Source organism: Amphiura filiformis, chromosome 18 (genome assembly GCF_039555335.1).
Source record: "Amphiura filiformis chromosome 18, Afil_fr2py, whole genome shotgun sequence".
Classification (NCBI taxonomy): domain Eukaryota; kingdom Metazoa; phylum Echinodermata; class Ophiuroidea; order Amphilepidida; family Amphiuridae; genus Amphiura; species Amphiura filiformis.
The window spans coordinates 41,896,917-41,916,561 of record NC_092645.1 but is presented as its reverse complement, the minus strand read 5'-3'; the positions used below and the strand labels follow the sequence as shown (position 1 = coordinate 41,916,561).

Sequence of the window (19,645 nt, the reverse complement as noted above, 5' to 3'; positions counted from 1 at the left end):
CAAAGTAGAAAACATTTGCAATTCATTCATTTATATGACAAAGCAGTGAACGTTTTAACAATAAACTTAAGAGATCAACATGGCTATGTCTGGAGATGCAAAGCTTTTTACATATTATGTCGTTTACTGTGTGTCTGCGATGACATTTGGTTTGGGAAGGAATGCTGTTGGTTTGGCAACAAGCGGTATGTAGCAGCAAGTCTTTTTAGTTCGCTAATTATTTGTGTCTTTACGACAACCTTAAACAATTAAATCATCATCATTGACTCCGACTAATTTGGTTTTCTGACATGATACTTCGGCCGTATAGTAAATATACGTATATGTCGTTTACGCTAAATTATTACGTTTATTATTATTATATATTATTATTATTATTATTATTATTATTATTATTATTATTATTATTATTATTATTATTATTATTATTAGTGTTATTATTATTATTATTATACTTATTATTATTATTATTATTATTATTATTATTATTATTATTATTATTATTATTATTTCTAAAACAGATAATACTACAAATTGCCCAACAAACTGGGCTTACTACAACGGACATTGCTATATACTGCAAGATTCTGAACTGGTAATAGAAGAGGCACGAGAAGCGTGTTTGCAAATGGGCGCTGATCTTGTTATTATTGAGGATGCTGAAGAAAATGTAGGTACAACAATATGTGACCCGTTTCCAACCCCATCCCCCAATACAATTCCAAGCAGATCCCAAGACTCCTCACAATCACATATCAAATTGTAAGCGCTCTTTAGCAAAGTCATAGTTCATTGAATTTACAACCGTATGACAAAACAGGTGAAAATAGTAACTTTTTGCACAAGAGTTGCAATTGAGAGAGCTCATTTCATTGCTCATTAAAATGAGGCTTATTACATGGACAATATAAGTGTGCTCTTATATTTAATGACATAACATTTGACAAATATTGTAATGAAAACTTTAAAACCTACATTTGTTCAAAAAATGTGCTTGGATAGGCAGTTTTCAACGGATTTACCACATTCGCATTGCTATAACATTAAATTTCGTTTGATATTTAAAAAAAAATCTGATTGGATGAAGGGAACACTTGAGGCTTCGACAAAAACCATTCACAGAGGCCTGTTTTCCAACTAGAAGCCCACACAGCTCTTACCATGCTATGCACTCAACCGTGTAGTGTAATCAAAGCATGTGTAGAGACAATTCACTGCTTGCTTGGAAGCTCTTGGACGAAAATGTGTGCTCAGGTGGAAACTGATCATAGATGGTGTATAAGAGAATCGTTTTTGTATACAAACCTTTCCATATGACCCCCCCCTTACAAACCCAAACAGCATGAACGATGCCTGCCCCCTCATTTATTATGTTTGCCCCCGCTTTCCCCCACAAATGAAAATTTCTAGTTACGCCACTGGCAAATGGCTTTAAATTGGTTGCAATTTCGGTAATGTAAGGACCATTACGTGCATGTTTCATGACGTTAATTTCAAAATGATGGCTTTTAAAATATTAACTTTGCCGGTTCAAAAGCAATCAGCAAAATGAGTGCTCCACTTAGGTAAAAGTAGCGACCGCCTCATATTGTAACATTGAACCGTGTGAGTATGCGTTGGTTTATAGCATTTTCCAGTTATTTTAATACAATCAAACCACAGACAAATTAATCAAACCCCGACCTAAAACATTTCTAAATATCATCTACATTACGACATGATTCAATGTTAGGTAGCGACCGTAGCGCTTGTAATGGCACTGAAACTTTGGCTCCTTTATCAATCCCATATTTTAGATTAAGTTTAATGTATTCATATCTTTATTTCTAACTGAGTTATAACTTATATGGCTTGAAACATTATTTTTAGGCATTCCTCTCCTCTTTGTTACCCGAATCCACACTAGCAGCATACTGGATAGGCCTGATGGCAAGCGCCACTAATGGAAATGGATTTACTTGGCTCGACGGAACAGTAGTCAGGAACGGCGATGGCATTGACGTAGGTTATACGTAAGTGTTCTGCCCATTGTGTGACAAATATGGAAGAACTACTGTAACAAAATATATACCAAGTCGTAGCTGAGAGCTGAGTTATTCCGTTCAGTTTGATAATCGATATACCATGATGATTGTTTGTAGGGGACAAACATACAAAACTTTCAACGTTTTTTTTTAAGACCAAGCCCTAAAGTTATATTTTCGCGACCTGGTTTTATTTTACCTATGCCCGAAGAGAGCTAATAAAGTACAGCAATAAACCATTGGCTGTAAACTTTCATCTGATTTTATATCCATTAGTGTATTTTAAAAAATAATCTTTTGTTTTATTTCCTGTCTAATATTTACACGTTTTCTTTAGACACCACCCGCATTATATTATTATTGTAAAAATTACATTTTTCGTACCCGTTCCTGAAATATTGGGCTTAATAGTATTGTGAAGTTAAAGCTAGATAAGAGAAAGGGGAAAAGCAAGAGTTTGTGTGTTATGACATGTAGGAAAAGCCCTTTGGGTACAGCAAACAAACTCAATCAGAGTTATTAATAACATAGGGGAAATTCCATATTGCTCAATCAAAGTACATTGCCTAATGATAATGTGGAATTTCCATTTCTAAAATAAGCTGAATGTGACAGAATGGTCTATGAATAGATGTGGGATTTTATTGCTATAAAAACAAATGTCAACAGATTTACTGGACAGATATTTGAGTATTATGAAGCGTGTGCATTGTGTGAGGAGTACAGTATTTGAGTGTTCAGGTGCTATATATAAGTATTAAGCCGCTGAACGAGGAGACAGTGTGGCGTCATCTCAAAAAAGAGGGATTTGAATATGGTCTTCGCCGTCATGCTGATAACTGATTTAATAAGCTTCTAAAGTCTGTCGATCAAGTGGAACAGAAGGAGATTTATGGAATTTGTGTTGTGTGAGCTGTAATGTGAATGCAGGAGATTTTGAGTACCGGTACATGAAGGTGCTTAACCTCCCTAAAAGCTGGGGTTTGGTGTATGAAACAACGCATCTGTTAATTTTAGTGGAAACAGGGCGGATAAGGAAGCAGTCCTGTTTTCCTGAAGATATTGGGCGAATGGTGAAAGTAACATCATTTTAGATATCATCGTTGCCAATGGATATTATTGCTGTGGAATAATGACAAAGTTAGAACTGGACAAATAATGGAACTTTGAACGAACGGAGCATTGTCATCATGAACAAGAAGAGGATCGGATAAGTAAATATTGTAAGAACTAAACTTGTAATTTGTTGATGTATTCATACATATTTATATGCTAGTATATCGTCGAATCATATTATACTTTTCATTAAAGACTTAGTCTTTGCTAACTTAATCAACTTCAGTATAGAGAACCATCATCTGGGATCTTCTAGCCATTTCGATCGCGTAAGTTGTTCAATGTTTCAGCTTCAGTCCATTACAAAAATGTGCGTTACATACATAGAGCTGTACCTTTCATGGTTTTCGTTTTTAAATGCTTACTTACACAGCTTGAACATTTGGTTCAGAGAATATCGTTCCGTACATGCAGACTTTTTCGTAGTTCTGGGCACCAACAAATAGTCGTGAGCAACACTCTCTAACTCGCCTTAAGACTATAACTTTACGAGCTCACCTTAAGCCCTTAACAATTACAAAAATTGATACATAGAGCAAAAACATAGAACAAAACTATGCAATACATATATAGATCTGTACCTCTGATGGTTTTCATTTTTAAATCACTACGTACACAGTTTGAAAAAGCTACTGCCGGGAGTCACACATTTGGTTCAGAGAATATCGTTCCGTACTTGCAGACTTTTTCATAGTTTCATAGTCATGGAAAACACCCTCCAACTCGCCTTAAGGCCACAACTTGATTTTGGAATTCGGATCACTGAAAAATGGTAAAAGTTACCATGGTTATTGTGTATTTATTTGAATTAAGACAAAGTGAACAATTGGCACCATTAGTTCATAAATATGTTGGAGGTGTAATAAAACAAATACTACATGGTTGAACCGGGGAAATAGTACGGATTTGGGGTATAGGCCCGTAGCCAGTAACGCGGGAAAAATGGTTTGCCCTACTTTTTTCCTCAACCATGTTGTACATGTATTTGTATTATATTGTTCTCTGACAGCAACTGGCAACCGGGCGAACCGATATACCATAGTGCAGACAACTGTGCAGAAATTACAACCGAAAATTACGGTAGGGGTTACGTACGAGGTGCATGGAACGACGAACCGTGTGACATTGGTCTGACTCATGGCTACATCTGTGAAAGTAATGTTACACATGGTAAGTGGATGAGGGAATCAAACCATACACATGGTGTATCTGTATTATGTAAAGATGGTGGTCTGGGTGGAGAATGGGGTGTGGGATGTGCATCGATACATTGGCGGAACCAGGCAGGGGCAGAACCGGCTCGCCCCACCCCCAACTTCCAAAATCTCTGGATCCATCAATGACATGTAATATTAGAGAGTGTCCCTAACAATGTAATTTTTAGAGACATTCTTATGGGAAAAATAACTCATTAATATTCAAACAAGAACAAAATATCCCATATACCACGCGGAATAAGAAACAAGGATCCAAAAAAGACCATTTTCGTTGAAATCGAAGCATTTTTAATTTTTGGCCCCTGTGTGGCTCAAAAACTGACCACCACCCCCGCAAAAAAAATGGACATCTTTCCTTATAACTTAAGAACGCGTTAACGGTATGTCGCAGGTAGATCAAACTATACTTTTTCTGAATCCTTGCAATGAGAGGAATAAGGTGGTGTGCTTGTTAATCATTTGGAATTTGACATTTGACCACTGTGTTGCCCTTTAACCTTGAATATGGCCGGAGTGCCGGGATTTATTTTAACATCTTGAATGTGTTATAGGATCATAAAAGGAAGCTTGGTTTGCTAGAGTTCTTGGGGGGCATCATTTAATTCCCGCATATACCGAACTATTTACTTTAAAGCACCACTTCTGCTGAAAAATGACCGAGGACGTATCTTTATTTAAATAAATCTTCAATCAAATTCACATGCTCTGTCTCCAATTGTATTAATTGTTAATCACATTTCACAAACTTACAAAATGTCTTCCATGTCAAAACAGATTATTGCCAAGAAGATGAAACCAATGATCCTTATCCATTGACGTGGCCCCAGACAAAGGTCGGCCACGTGGCGGAATCGACAGAACGATGCCCCGAATATTCTGGAACAGGTAAATAGTCTATTAATAATAATCCATTTCATTTCATCAGATCTAAATGTGGTATCCGATTGGTTGACTTAACATTACAATAAGATATTTCTTGCACGATCTTGCTCCATGTAAAAACACCTAATAGCCATATTGCTATAAGCAATTGTCTTCTTTATCATATGCCACACACGGTTGTTTGATGTATATAGAATTGGCTTCATTATTAAGTAAATGCAAACTATAGGTGGCGCTATTTATTCTAAATCATATTTCTTAATTTGCAAGGGGTAGGTGATCATTACTGTCATTAAAACAGATGGATTAGGTGAAACAAGCAACAAACAAATTTTATAAACATATTTCATCAAAAAATAAAAGGAATTATTTGTATTAAAAGCTTGAAATAGTAATTTCCAGTAACTAAATAGCGCCACCAATTTGGTCATAAATAGATACATTTTATATCCGAAAAAGCTTTAAAAAGTACTGTAAAAGTGAATAATTTTGTAAAAGAGGTGAAATTAAAGTTTAAAATGACTTAAAAGCGTCTGTATACATTAGCATAATATCGCTTTTGGCTGATTAAGCCTAAAATTGGGTTATACATGATGATTTGTTTGCAAGTCATATACAAATACTTAAAACTCTATTACAATAAAATTACAATATTATTGTAATTAGAGCACTTCAAGCTTGTCTGCACGTGGTATTTTAGTACGCGAGCATTACAATCGTGAAAATGTAGAAGCTCGAGAAGGTTGAGTACTTGTCGTGAAAAAATCACACATTTTTTGCTTTAACTCGTCCAAATCACGTCATCAAAACATGTTTCTTTTAACCATTCTGTACTTCTGTACTGCATCTAGTAAATAAACATATACTTGTTTGTACACAATTCTTTTACCAATACCAGTAGGTCCACGAGGGTCAAGACAATGTAAGGATATAGGAGATCTTATATCTGCGCCAAAATGGCAAGATCTTGTTATCAATGATTGCTTCGGTGATGATAGTAATCAAATCAACGAGGTGCTCACAGAATTATCTCAGGTAAACAGTAATCGAAGTCACTTTACTGATATAGCTTACAGTTTACAGTCAAGTTAGCTCTATCGACAAGGCGTTCGACTATGGTGCGAGAGGTTGCGGGTTCGAACCCTGGTGGTGGTTTAGTACGCTCTCGTGGAAAAATTGAGTTCGAAATTTTTGGACAAGGATCTTACTGCTAATTGTCTCGTTGTAACCCGTACGAAACTCGGTGAGCTGATCCTGGTTGCGAAGGTCATTTGTGGAATGTCTAGGATATGGCGTTTGAAGCTGCAACGTCCCTGTGTTGTTAAATAGTTTATGACATGATGTGGGAGCGTAGTGGTCAGCGACAACCTGTAGAGTTTGCTGAGGCTTGTGCCCGGGGGGCTTGTGGGTTAACGTCTAGGCGTTGTATCTATGACGCTGCGCACTGTAAATCACTGCGCTTTTTTTAAATCAAAATAATACAGAACTACATGCTCAAACATCGAAGAGATTGACGCACCTTCAAGTATTGCACATTGTTTAATAATAGTTTGCAACATAAATGTCACATAATATATACGAAAAAATATTAAAAGTTTATGGAAAAAGTAAAGTATTATAAAGAAAAGTCAGTTGTTGAAATAAGTTCAGTATTAGATGGGGTTTGTCCTCGTTACCGTATTTACATATGAAATACATTGAGAGCTTCTAATATCGTCATACGTTTGCATGCTCTTAAAAGCGATTATTGATTTTCTTTGGGTTAACTTTTTAGAATACAGTAACGCAGGATAACGTGACCCAGATTTCTTCTGACTTGGCAGAAGCAACTAATATAACGAGTGCAATCAGCGCAACAGGCTTAGAAGCAGTAGCAATGACTTTAGAAAGTATCATCAACGTACAGTCGCCATCACCAGAAGTAAGTGATAAAAGAGGAGCAATGCTTTTATAAGAGGACGTGCCGTATACACATACAATTGGTTAACTGTTGTGTAAGAGGAAAAATAAGGCAAACTATTTTCTCTCGGTACTGGTTACGGGCTTATCATCCGGAACCCGAAGGGTGAGGGGTGATCAGGGGGATAGGCCCGTAGCTAGCACCGAGGGAAAAATTGCTGCCCTGTTTCTCCCATATAAACAATGTAGTATTTGTTTTATTGCACGAACTTGGGCTATGCGGATGAGGTTGTCGTGTAAATATTCATGAGCAAATTGTGCCACTTTATTTGGTCAATCGCAAATGACACTACATATTTCACCGTACTATAGTTTTCCCTATCTACATGACAACCTCATTTCCGGTACCTGAGTTTGGTGTAATAAAACAAATACTACATTGTTTATCGGTAAAATGGGTCAATTATTTTCATTCGGTACTGTCTACGTGCCTATAAGCACCCCTCACTTTTCGGGTTCGGGGTGATAGGCCCGCATCCTAGCTACTAGTCAGTACCTTTTGGGAAAATAGTTTATATCTCCCGCTAACCATGTGGTATTATACAAATACAACATGTTTTGAGGGGAAGTAGTCGAAAACTACTGGTCCCGAGGTGTTGGATGATTTGACTATTTCCCGACGCGTCAGCGGAGGGAAGTAGTCAAATCATCCAACACCAAGGGACCAGTAGTTTTGATTACTTCCCCGAAATGGAACATGTTGTATTTGTTTTACTATACCTCATAAATATTTTCACTAATCACGGTAAAATCGTAAACAAAAGTCAACACACACACCAGTTAACGTGCCGGCCAGCATGGTAAATAAGCTTAATATTTTGCTTACCTGATTTTATTGGAGGATTTCTGTTCAATCAATTTACATTTTGACCTATATTATTCTAATTTTCTTTATAACATTCCATAAATAGCATTTTGTTTCATAAAATGTCATATTTGCGTGTTATTATCCATCGGTAATCTCGGCAAAATAACTGCAGCAGACGCCATTTTCACGATAAACGCGTCTGCAGAATCACCGTTGTGTAGCATAATGCTACGTCTGAAGGAACGGTGACGCGCGGGGTCGAGACACCGTGTGGTAGTAGGGTGCGGAAGTTGTTACTACTTCCCCGCGTGCGCGTAATTGCACAGGCGCGGGGAAGTAGTCAAAATACCGTACTCGGACGCTAGCGTTATTAACCAATAAGATGTATGGATTACCTAATAAATAGTTATGACGTATAGTAATTGTATACCACTTGAGTCTTCTTCGTCAATGCCAATATCAGCAGTAGAAATCAAGCTGTCTTATTACACCTCGATCATATTCATAATCAAATCATGCCACTTTATTGGCCAATCACAAACAATACAACTTATTTCACCGTGCGATGGTTCCCTTATCTACGTTGAAATCTCATTCCCATAGCCAAAGTTTGGTGTAATAAAACAAATAATGCATGATTTATATCAGCGAAATAGGGTACATTTCCCTCTCGGTACTGGCTACAGGCCTATCACACCTGACCGTCCGGGTTCGGGGTGATAGGCACGTAGCCAGTACCTCGCGGAAAATAGTTTGCCCCCCCCTCTTATCATGTAGTATTTGTATACTATCGCACAGTGAAATGGGTCGTGCCGTTTACGATTGAAAAAAAAGAAGCATGATTTGCTCATGAATAGGTGTAATAGTACGTCCGATTTACTCTAAGTATATAATGTTTTCCTTTAATTCATAAGGTTACTATTTCTGTGATTGACACAGTAGACAACATTCTCAACATTGAAGAAGAAGTTTTTGAGGCCGCTGTTGATAAAAATGCTTCAACCCGCATTTTGATTACCTTGGTGGAACAATTGTCATTTTTTCAAAAACAAGGAATGAATTTCACAGTAAGCAGAACGAATATTAATGTTCAAGCTGTACAGATTCCACGACCCAACTTACCATATGGAATTGGATTCGCCAATATTGTACGGAATTCCAGTAATGTCGGAAATACTGAAATATTTTACGATCCTGAAGACATATCAGTCCATGAGTCAGATACATCTATTGCCTTACCATCGGAAGTTGTCTCCAGATCGGACGGTAGGCGTATTGATGTTCTACATCATTCCAGTTGAATATCATATTTCTGCTAGACTAAATATAATACGTTAACTTGTAAAATTAATAGCCAACTTTAGTAGATGTATGCTCATATTTTCATGTTAAGAATGATAAAACAAAACTGTCCTGTTCTTCTACAATTATTTCAAATCGTATCCTTACTCAATGCCTGTATTACGTTTTGTTACCTGGAGAGATTTGATCATGTCTCACCTCCTTTTTCATCCAAATCGACGGTAATAACTCTTGTAGTGAGGGATCAACATTTAACCACAAATTGCCTCAGGCAAAACTCACTTCCTGGGAACTAAATACCACACAAGGTCATTTTTATGTAACTCATTGACCCATTTGTGTATATAGCTGTAATGACATCCTTGTGATCTGGTCAACTCATTGACAGATACGCACCTCAGGAGGGAATTCAATTTTTGATCAATTCTCTCCAGGTAGTGAAACGTAATAAGTAAATAAAATGTTTTGGACTTTCATTTTATAGTAAATGAAACCACTATGTTGCCAGTTACCTTCATCCTGTATCAAAACACCAAGTTGTTTCAATCTAGACGACTTGAGGACGAGTCTACGATCAACAGAGTAAGATTGGTTGGTACCCGTGTCATTTCTGCTACCATTGAAGGATCCAAAGTCTTTGACCTTGCTCCAGATCAACCAATTATTTCAACATATCTACATAAACAGGTATTTCGAGCAATCATATGTTCAGTATGTTTTTCTGGTCTATTAAAATATTTCAATGAGATGTTCCACTATAGAATCAACACACATTATTCAACTAGACCCTTCAAGCAGATAAATATACACGATAATTTGATCAATCGTATTCATATGAATCTGCAAAATACGCTTCCGATTTAGAGTAGATGTTGGTGACAATAGTCTCAATTTGGTTTTAATACCTGTCATAACAAAAAATATAGAATAGTTTGCACTTAATATTAAAAGTATAACATTAATAATAGGACTTCGTGGACAACTATATTGTTTTTCTTTTTTACCATGGTAACGATTCATTTTAAGTAGCAGAAACTAGACAGTTTTTTTATGTTTGAACAGGGCCCCAAATTTGAACTGGTTAAACAATCGTAATTATTTATGTCTAAAATAATATTTTACAAATTGCAGTCTAAAGAAGAAAATAACACATTGGATAATTTTCAATGCGTATTTTGGGATTTTGATCTGGAAAATGGGCAAGGCGACTGGTCCAATGAAGGCTGTAGACTCGTGGAAATCACTGAAACTGGTAGGATCATATGTCATTGTGACCATCTTACCAGTTTTGCAGTGTTAGTCGTAAGTTTATCTTTTCTTTTTTTAAATTCAGTTTGTTAGAAATAAATCATCCCGTACGAATGGAATAATATTGTAATAAATCCATAACCCATCAGCAGGCCTGTAAACCAGGAGGGATGCGGGTGCGACAGACATCAATTATCAACCGTTTTGCTAATTCAGTGTTGCTAGACTTAAAATGGCGTTTTCTGCCGATTGCGCTTTTACGGAGGTTGATAGGTTGCGCACGCCTTTTCTTACTAACGCGAACTCCGATCAGTTTACAATTTGGCAGATATGTCATTAGCAAATATCTGTTGAATTACTTAGAGCCAATTTTGAACTATTCAGAGACCTACGTACCACATCTGGTCACTATGACTGACCGTTATCTTAAAAGACAAAGATTGTGCGCAGACTCACCCCCTCCATTTAAAAAGACCAATATTGCGCGGTCATTGCCATAGCAATAGGTAAAAGTATTTAGATTTTTTTTAATCTTCAGTCTCCCCATGGATACATATCCCATAATAAATGTAGCGATAATAACAATTTTGTTGAACCAACTGCTTAAGATACTCGGGAGACGCCTGGAATTATGTCAGCAATTTCTCTGACTTATTTAACTCTTTTAATTAATCTCTTTGTTCGTAGCAAATTCAGTCATGACTCTCCACTTGTTCAATCTTTATATAGGATGTCTACGGTCAACGGTATTCGACTCCCCGTTCGACTCTCGTTCTTGTTCTGTTAAGTAAAATTGGATGTGGCGTCAGTATATCAGCTTTGCTTATTGCTCTCATCACATACCTGGCCATCAAGTAAGGATCATTTTTAGTGTTTTGTTGGGTTTTTTGTGTGAAATTTTATGAGCAGAAACTAATAAAATATTACTGATCGCACTTCCTTTGTAGGTTGTTTTGTTTATAATATTTCTCAATTTAGATCCACATAATTATATTATTATTATGATATAACTAAACATACAATATGAACTTGGTGTACACAACCTTTTCCACGGGATCCGCCATCTTGTGGGTACTTCCATTCTGCATGTCATGCATTAGACATTACGCCCCTGATTACGCGGAAGTCGCAGTGCGTGATGCACCTCTTCAATCAAGCGTCAACGCGGTGATCTTAGCAACAAGGCACGCCGTACCCACAAGATGGCGGCGTTGACGTCACAATGACTGTAACATATAACTAGTAGTATTTTGGGTTTTCTTAGGTCACAACGGACGAAAAAACCAAAGCAGATTTTGATTTGTCTGTTCTTCACTCTTCTGTGTTTGTACGTCGTGTTTGTGATTGGAGTGAAGCGTACGGACTCGTATGCAGGGTGCATAGCGGTAGCAGCATTGTTACATTATCTCACATTGTCATCGGTCAGCTGGATGGGAGTCGAGGGTGTGAATTTATACTTACTGATTGTCCAAGTATTTAATGCAGATGTTTCCAATTTTTTGTTGAAAGCATCTTTAGCTGCATGGGGTAAGAAAATAAAATTTATTATCATTCATGTTTGTTGATGTTGTTGAGACACCTCCACCTATTATTTGCTCAAAAATTCAAGGAATCCGATTCTTTTCGTGAATGGCTCCCTAGGGAAAGGGTGAAAATGCATGGCCGTGAGCTTAGAAATGGACACAAACTTACTCTTCCTCGGTGGCGCACACATAGATACCGTGACAGCCCAATTCCTTACATGGACAACCTGTTAAATAATGTTTAATATATTCTCTTTTATATGTCATCTGAACAATGTATTTTTAACTTGTGTGCAATATCGCTCATTTATGCTTTAGATAGTATTGCCAACTTATTGGTCATATGTTTTTGTCCGAGGACGAAGTCCCATCTTTTCAAACTTTTCCGGGGGTCTTTGTGTCCTCTCTTTTATCAGAGGACTTTTCCACCTTGGGATTTGGTTGCAGAGATCCGTTTGGTCAAATGTGTGTTATTTTTTGTTCTTGAATATCCTAATTATTGCATGGTGTATATTGTATATTTTTATATGTGAGCTTCATAGTAATTCAGCTTTTACCTGCGAGTGTGTTTGAATAAACCATGAATAATAAAAACAAATAATAATAATTATAATTATTATTATTATTTGTTGTTGTTGTTGTTGTTGTTGTTGTTGTTGTTGTTGTTGTTGTTGTTGTTGTTGTTGTTGTTATTATTATTATTATTATTATTATCTCATGCGATTCATTCTGTCCTTATGTTCCTCTTATAACAGGCGTTCCTCTAATACCCGTTATCATTGTGATGGCCATCGACTATACACAGTATGTCAATGAACACTAGTAAGTACTAAATGATGGGTTATTCCTTCATGTAATTTTACACGAAATTAGGGTTAGGGTTAGTTTAGGGTTAGTTTAGGGTTAGGATTAGGATTAGGATTAGGGTTAGGATTAGGGTTAGGATTAGGATTAGGATTAGGCTTAAGGTTAGGGTTAGGATTAGGGTTAGTGTTAGGATTAGATTACACGAAATAATTACATGAAGGATGCTTTAATATATGATAACATGGAATACTGGCTAGTCTGTCATTTGGAGTACGGCGCCCCATAATCTTACAATTGGGATGCTGTAAAATCACCTGGTGAATTTAACACGTTATACCGTCTGTATGTGTGATTAAAAATGCAATGCAAAAAATAATAGCGCCCTTTAAATTTGAATCTATTAGCAAAAACTTTTAAATTTTAATAACAAAGCTTCTTGAGGTTTTGCAAATTCTGTGTTATAAAGAAAAGCCTCGAACTGTCATTAAAACCGGATGACAGCTTCATATAACTCTAGACATGCTAGAGGTCTTTATTTTGAAATTTGTTTTTACGCTCTCCTGGAATTGAGCACTCTTAATTGCAAAGATAGTGTACCTGAAAATAATACTGTTATATTACGTCCCACTACTTGAAATGGTTGAGCACTCTCTGACTATTTGCGTAGTAGAAACCATTTCTGCGAATGGCTGTCATTAGTACCATTTAAAACAAAATGTTGTAATTATTGTATAAACTTGGATTTATCTTTATTTACAAGGTTCTAAAACAAATCCAATAAAATAGGTGATGTTGACATACCAAAAGAAGATTAGCTATGGCACGGACAACAACTCCGAGTATGTCAAAGATCTGAAAGAGTCGTGGTTTATCAATCAACCTCAAGGTACGGTTACTCCGTGCAACAGTCTTCTCAATTGCTACATACTGGTGCGAATCCTGGGCAATGATAAAGAATGACAGGAAGAAGATAGATGCATTTGAGATGTGGTGCTATAGGAGGCTGTTGGGAGTATCTTGGAAAGACAAGAAGACAAATATCTGGGTCCTGAATAAGATTGGCACAGACTTAAACATCAGAAAGTCCATCATTGAAAGGAAATTGCGCTACTTTGGCCCTATTGTAAGAAAGGATGGTGGAGTTGAGAAGCAGATTCTTCAGGGAGCTGTGGAAGGCCATCGTGGAAGGGGATGTCCATCAACATCTTCGACAAATGATGTGAAGAACGTTTCATCACACGGAATGTATGGTGCAACACGTTTGTGTTTTGATAGAAGTAGATGGCGTACTCTTGTGAAGACCACAGCAGCGCAATCCTGCGCCATCTGACCCAGAGAAAGAGAGACATACCTCAATGACGTTTTGTGCTGTAACACAGCACTTTCTCAAATTGAATGACCAGCTTTGACATAGATGGTGCTGTTAGTAACTGGTCGCATATGTGCGGAAGGAAGTAGTTGCCACAATCCCTGTTGGGTGTATTAGCCTTTTTATTGGATTTGTTTTAGAACCTTGTAAATAATTTCAATCGGGCAATCCTGATGAATCTATTTGTGGGTTTATCTTTTATATTATGTATCCTTTCCTTTTACAGTTGTTTCATGCAGCCAAGCTATGCCTTCTATTTCGCGGATCTCCTCATTATTGCTTTCATCCTCATATTCAACTTTGTGATGTTCATGATGATAATGTATAAGCTTACCTGTGGTCGCAAGGATATTGGCAGATCAAGCAGTCGCGATAAAAAACAGTATGTTACCCGAGGTATTACAGCAGTAGCTATAACAGCCATACTGGGACTAACTTGGGTTTTCGGTTTTCTTACTATTATTGAAAACCATGCGTCTAGTTTGGTCTTTCAAGTTCTGTTTTGTATCTTTAATTCGCTGCAAGGGTTCTTTATCTTTATTCTGTTCTGTGTGCGTGATGAAGAAATCCGTGATGAATGGAAAAGGTGGCTTGCATGTGGTCAACGTGGCACAGGAACCGAAATGTCCTCTTCTGGACGAACTGGTCATTCTGAAACTGCAAGCAGTGATACTCCAAAGTCCAATACCTCAGTATGAGGTAGATATCTTCACAAAGTTCATACCATGATATTCGTCAATTTTATGGAATTGAACTTTTAGTAATTTTGGTTTTGGGTATACATAATTTAACCCACTGAACACTACCTGCCGATCTAACATTGCCTCTGATTGGTCAATTACATGATTATTCACTTCAATCACCAATCAGAATGGAGCTTTGGAAATAATTCACCCCAACTTTTTTGCGTGGTGAAATTCGTTTAACAATGTTGCTGATTGGTCCAATTGATAATGAAAACTTCTTTTTGACCGATCGGCAGGTAGTTCTCATTGGTATTATTTAACCAATAGTTTGCATGTAGAAATTCGCTAACTCTGTGTAACTGAAAAAATGTATTGCTTCATTTCTCTTAATCAATGTATCAAAAAAGTATTTATTATATTTGTATCATATCATAAAAGGCATACATGGTACGAATTTGGTGTTATTTTAAAACTTATATACATACAAATCACACAACCATATAATAAGCCCTATGTTCCGATTTTTCTTGGAATGTTTGTAATATAATTATGTTTAAATTGGTCGAATAAAAAAGACGTTCCCATCTTTTCTTTAAGTGTAATTTTATCTTATCTTTTATCTGCACAATTTTTTGTGTAATAATACGTGTAATATATGATGTTTGTTTGCACATACAAGAACGTAATTCGTTGCTATTTTCGCATAATGACGAACTAATAGTAATAATAATAATAATGGAGGGTTCTTAGTAGGCGCACAATCTTCAAAAGAACTCAAGGCGCACAAACAATAAAGACAAACAAGTTACATATGTGAATCCGGAAAAGCACAAATAAAAAGATGTGTTTTAAGTTGCTTTTTGAACTGAGTAAGCGAATGTGTGTTACGGAGGCTGTTTGGAAGCGAATTCCAAACAGCCGGAGCAGCGAAATCAAAGGAGCGTTCACCAGCCGATTTCAGATTAACACGGGGAGATTTCAATAATCTTTCAGTAGAAGATCGAAGTGATCGAGCTGGTTTGTACGTGCAGAGCGTAGCAGACAGATAAGTTGGTAACGTATCTTCAAAATGCCGAAAAGCAAGAACAGCTAACTTATACTGAATCCGAAATTCTAAAGGCAGCCAGTGAAGCTCATATATGACGGGAGTGATATGCTCATACTTCCTTTTCTTCATGATTAAACGGGCTGCGCAATTTTGTATTCTTTGAATTATTATAGATCCTTGTATTATACTGGTTGCAGAGGGTGACATTTCATTGAAATTGTTCCATTTCCCGTGATAGTGACGTCACCCAAATTAATGCAGATGTATGGACCCGGATCGTAGACTATTTCTGCTAACCGGATATCCCTCAGGGGAGGCGTAACACCCTCCCAATGTAAAGCTTGGTTGCATAGCGGTTTTTGCCATGTTCAATGTTCGGCAAAATTTTACATACGGAGTGTACAATAAAATCCACAAAAAAAAACAAAAAAAAATCGTTCACAACGTTAAGTAAGCAGCAAGTTTAAAAAAGCCCCCACCTCGTCTCACTTTTTGAAACTTGGTCCCATTTGTATAAAAGGTGATGATTTAACTTTATCATATTATCAACTTAAATATTTCCAGGAGTGTTATGTATCTTTCATTTACAGATGCGATATTATTAAATTTGTCAGCTTTATGGATCGACTAATAGTAAAAATGTAGTTGCTCTTGCTATTGCGTGATAATTATATGTATATATTGTATACATGTTTTGTTTTATGATATTAATTTCATGATTAATGATTGAATTAAATGAAGAACAAGTAGAATAGAAGTCATGCTTTTGTTAAAACGTTATATAAGCTACAGCATGTGCGGCAAAACCAACACAACATTGACTGGGACAATACCAAGATTTTGGACATGAACACCAAGTGGGGTGAAAGGAAGTTCATGGAAGCTTGGCATATCCATTCTACTGCAGACAATTTCAATAGGGACAAAGGAATGGAATGGAATAGATTGTTCATAAGGACCTTTGACTAAGTTAATTAGCTGTTTGTTCTCCATCTTGACATCCCCATCTTGACACTTTATGTCAATCACTTTGACATGTCCTATTGACAGTTCCCCTAGTGTATATAAGGCGCATCATCTGGTTTATTTAGTTGCTCTGAAGATGGCACTCGCTAGAGTTCCGAAAGCTCAGCCCTCTGAAAAGGACTTCTCTAGCATGTCTAGGGAAAGATCAAATCTTACTCAAGTTTACCGACCTAGAGTACCAAGTAATTTCAAACCGTACCTTCGTGACACTTATGGACTTAAAGTACAACAAGATGTTGCTCGCCTTGAACACTTTACTAGACGTTTAGCTAACTATAAGAACCATGTGACCTTTTGTGTGCGCTGCATTCATTCTAAACTTCTACCAGGGGACTTACGACTTAAGTCTCCAGTTCAGACATACTCGGCTAGAGATTTGACCCGACATTACTTCTTCAGACTATTACGCGAACGTGTTGCATCAACCAGAGGAAATGTGTTGATTTGACTTCACAATTGACTAAACTTCGTAATACTTTAATAGCTGTTCTCACTACTGACGACTACACTAAAATTGATGGGAATGCTAGTGGAGTATAAATTTGCGAATTCGCCAGAGTCAAAGACTCTAATAATCTTGTATTTGTCCGTATACGGAAATCATCATATACAGACTTAACATTTAGTATGGAATATTTTTTCGCAAAATTCCACGACTGGTCTGGATCGAGTCTGCGTAAACCGCACGGACTAAATATTAATTGGGGTGTGTCGGGAGATAAAATAATTGTTTGATATTAATGTGCTTTTCATAAGTTTACATTATGGTGCTCATAATGTAGCGAATTTGCCAAAAATAGCGAATTTAAGGAGGCTGAATTTGAGATTTGTGGGGGACACAGTTTCCGACTTTATGCAACATTGTTCTGTTATTATCAAATTGTTTGAGGTGATATTTCCTAAATTCGTCAGCAATTGGCATTCATCACAGCTGAAAAACATTTGCAATGTACCAATTTTTTTAACATGGGAGGAGCTTAAAATGGGAGGAGCTTAAAATATGGCTCTAAAAAGTGTCCATTGAACTCACGCTGATTCTTTGTGTACAGTAAGTTTATAAAATTTGGCCCCAGGGGGCCATTCAAACTTTCTGTGTGCGTACAACTTTTAAGAGCCATATTTTTTTAAAACTCCTACCACTTTCAGATTACAAGTGCATTTCAGTTCTGACGAACACTTATTGGTATTTAGGTTCAGTATATATCACCTCAAACCTCAATAAATTTGATAATATCAGTATACTGTTGGTCAAATTCAGAAATTTTACCCCCACAAAAATCAAATTCAGTCTCTTTAAATCCGTCATTTTAGGCTGATTCACTACATTATCTATATTAAAATAATGAGCGTCATAATGTAAACTAATGGAAAGCACGTTTTCTGTCAAACAATCTCCCGACACACCCCGATTAACATTTAGCCCGTGCGGTTTATGCAGACCCCTTCCAGACCAGTCTTGGAATTTTGCAAAAAAATATTCCATACTAAATAAATGTCAAGTCTGTAGTAATAAAACCTTTAATGCAGATTTAGTGAGATGTACTAAAAATGAAAAGTAGAAAATGGACAGACCGTAATAATAATAGGAAGAAAAATATCTATAATTTAATAGACTCAACAACAAAAATAAGACATAATATCCAAATGTCAATGTTTTGGTTGTATAAATTTATGGAAGTTGGACCCTGAGTGTTTATTGTTGTTGCGTAAAATCCTAGTCAATTCGGGCTATTTTGAAAATAATGAAATAAGAATAAATATTGAAATTACACAAAATGTGTTTGCCTTTGTGACTTTTGTTTCCTCTAAATAAATAAATTCAGATTCATCTACATAACATAGCACAATACATCGTTTACCAGCGTAGACAGCTTTTTAGTGTGTGGCAAAGCCAAAATATGTTCGTGACAATTTACTCTTTGCCGTTCGCGATTTTCCCCCGGCTCCCTTTGGCTACGCTACTGCATTCATACCATTCGTGCCAATTACTCTATGTTTTCAATTGCTGTTGAAAATGTGTCCAAAGTACATTTCAATCAGTTCAACGAATAGTAAAAGTTTGAAAATGTATTGGCAGTTTATATGTTATATGCAGGGCCGGATTTACCATAGGGCCAGATGGGCCCGGGCCCAGGGCCCCCAAATTTTGGGGCCCCAAACATTGCCCTGTGCAGTGTGCATCTTCGCGTAAATGTCCTGCTAAAATCTAAGAACTTGGCCACTTGAGTGTACATGCCTTCTTCGCGGTGCGTTTGGGGCCTCCAAATTTTGGCCTGGCCCAGGGCCCCCAACAAGGTAAATCCGGCCCTGGTTATATGTAAAAATTGAAGATATTGTTTTTTGCGATTGGTTTTTCATGTTAGTATGGTTCAGTTTTCGTTTACTCGATTTTCCTTGAACTATTAGTTTTCATGGTAAATTTGATGGTGATATGTCGTTGAGATGAAATATGCAGCTTCATTCTCAAAAAAATTGAGATTTTTATACAATCAGAAACCTAGGACTACATAGTAATTGTGTGCATAAAACATAATGGCGCTGTAACACATATAATTATGCGTAACAAAATTTAATGTCCTAACCATAATATCACAGCTCATTAAAGTTTGTTTAAATTATTGATTTACATG

The 19,645-nt window shown here is 36.7% G+C and overlaps 1 protein-coding gene across 1 annotated transcript; it reads left to right on the top strand.

Annotated features, from left to right (window-relative positions):
* LOC140138680 (adhesion G-protein coupled receptor G6-like) lies at nt 1-18,738 on the top strand. Its single transcript, XM_072160425.1, has 14 exons — nt 1-185; nt 522-670; nt 1,870-2,012; nt 4,150-4,310; nt 5,132-5,242; nt 6,138-6,274; nt 7,014-7,160; nt 8,921-9,272; nt 9,793-9,995; nt 10,440-10,610; nt 11,286-11,410; nt 11,821-12,083; nt 12,835-12,901; nt 14,482-18,738. Exons 1-14 carry the CDS (start codon nt 80-82, stop codon nt 14,951-14,953), a joined length of 2,607 nt encoding a protein of 868 aa, XP_072016526.1. The 5' UTR covers nt 1-79; the 3' UTR covers nt 14,954-18,738.
* The last annotated feature ends 907 nt before the right edge of the window (nt 18,739-19,645 follow it).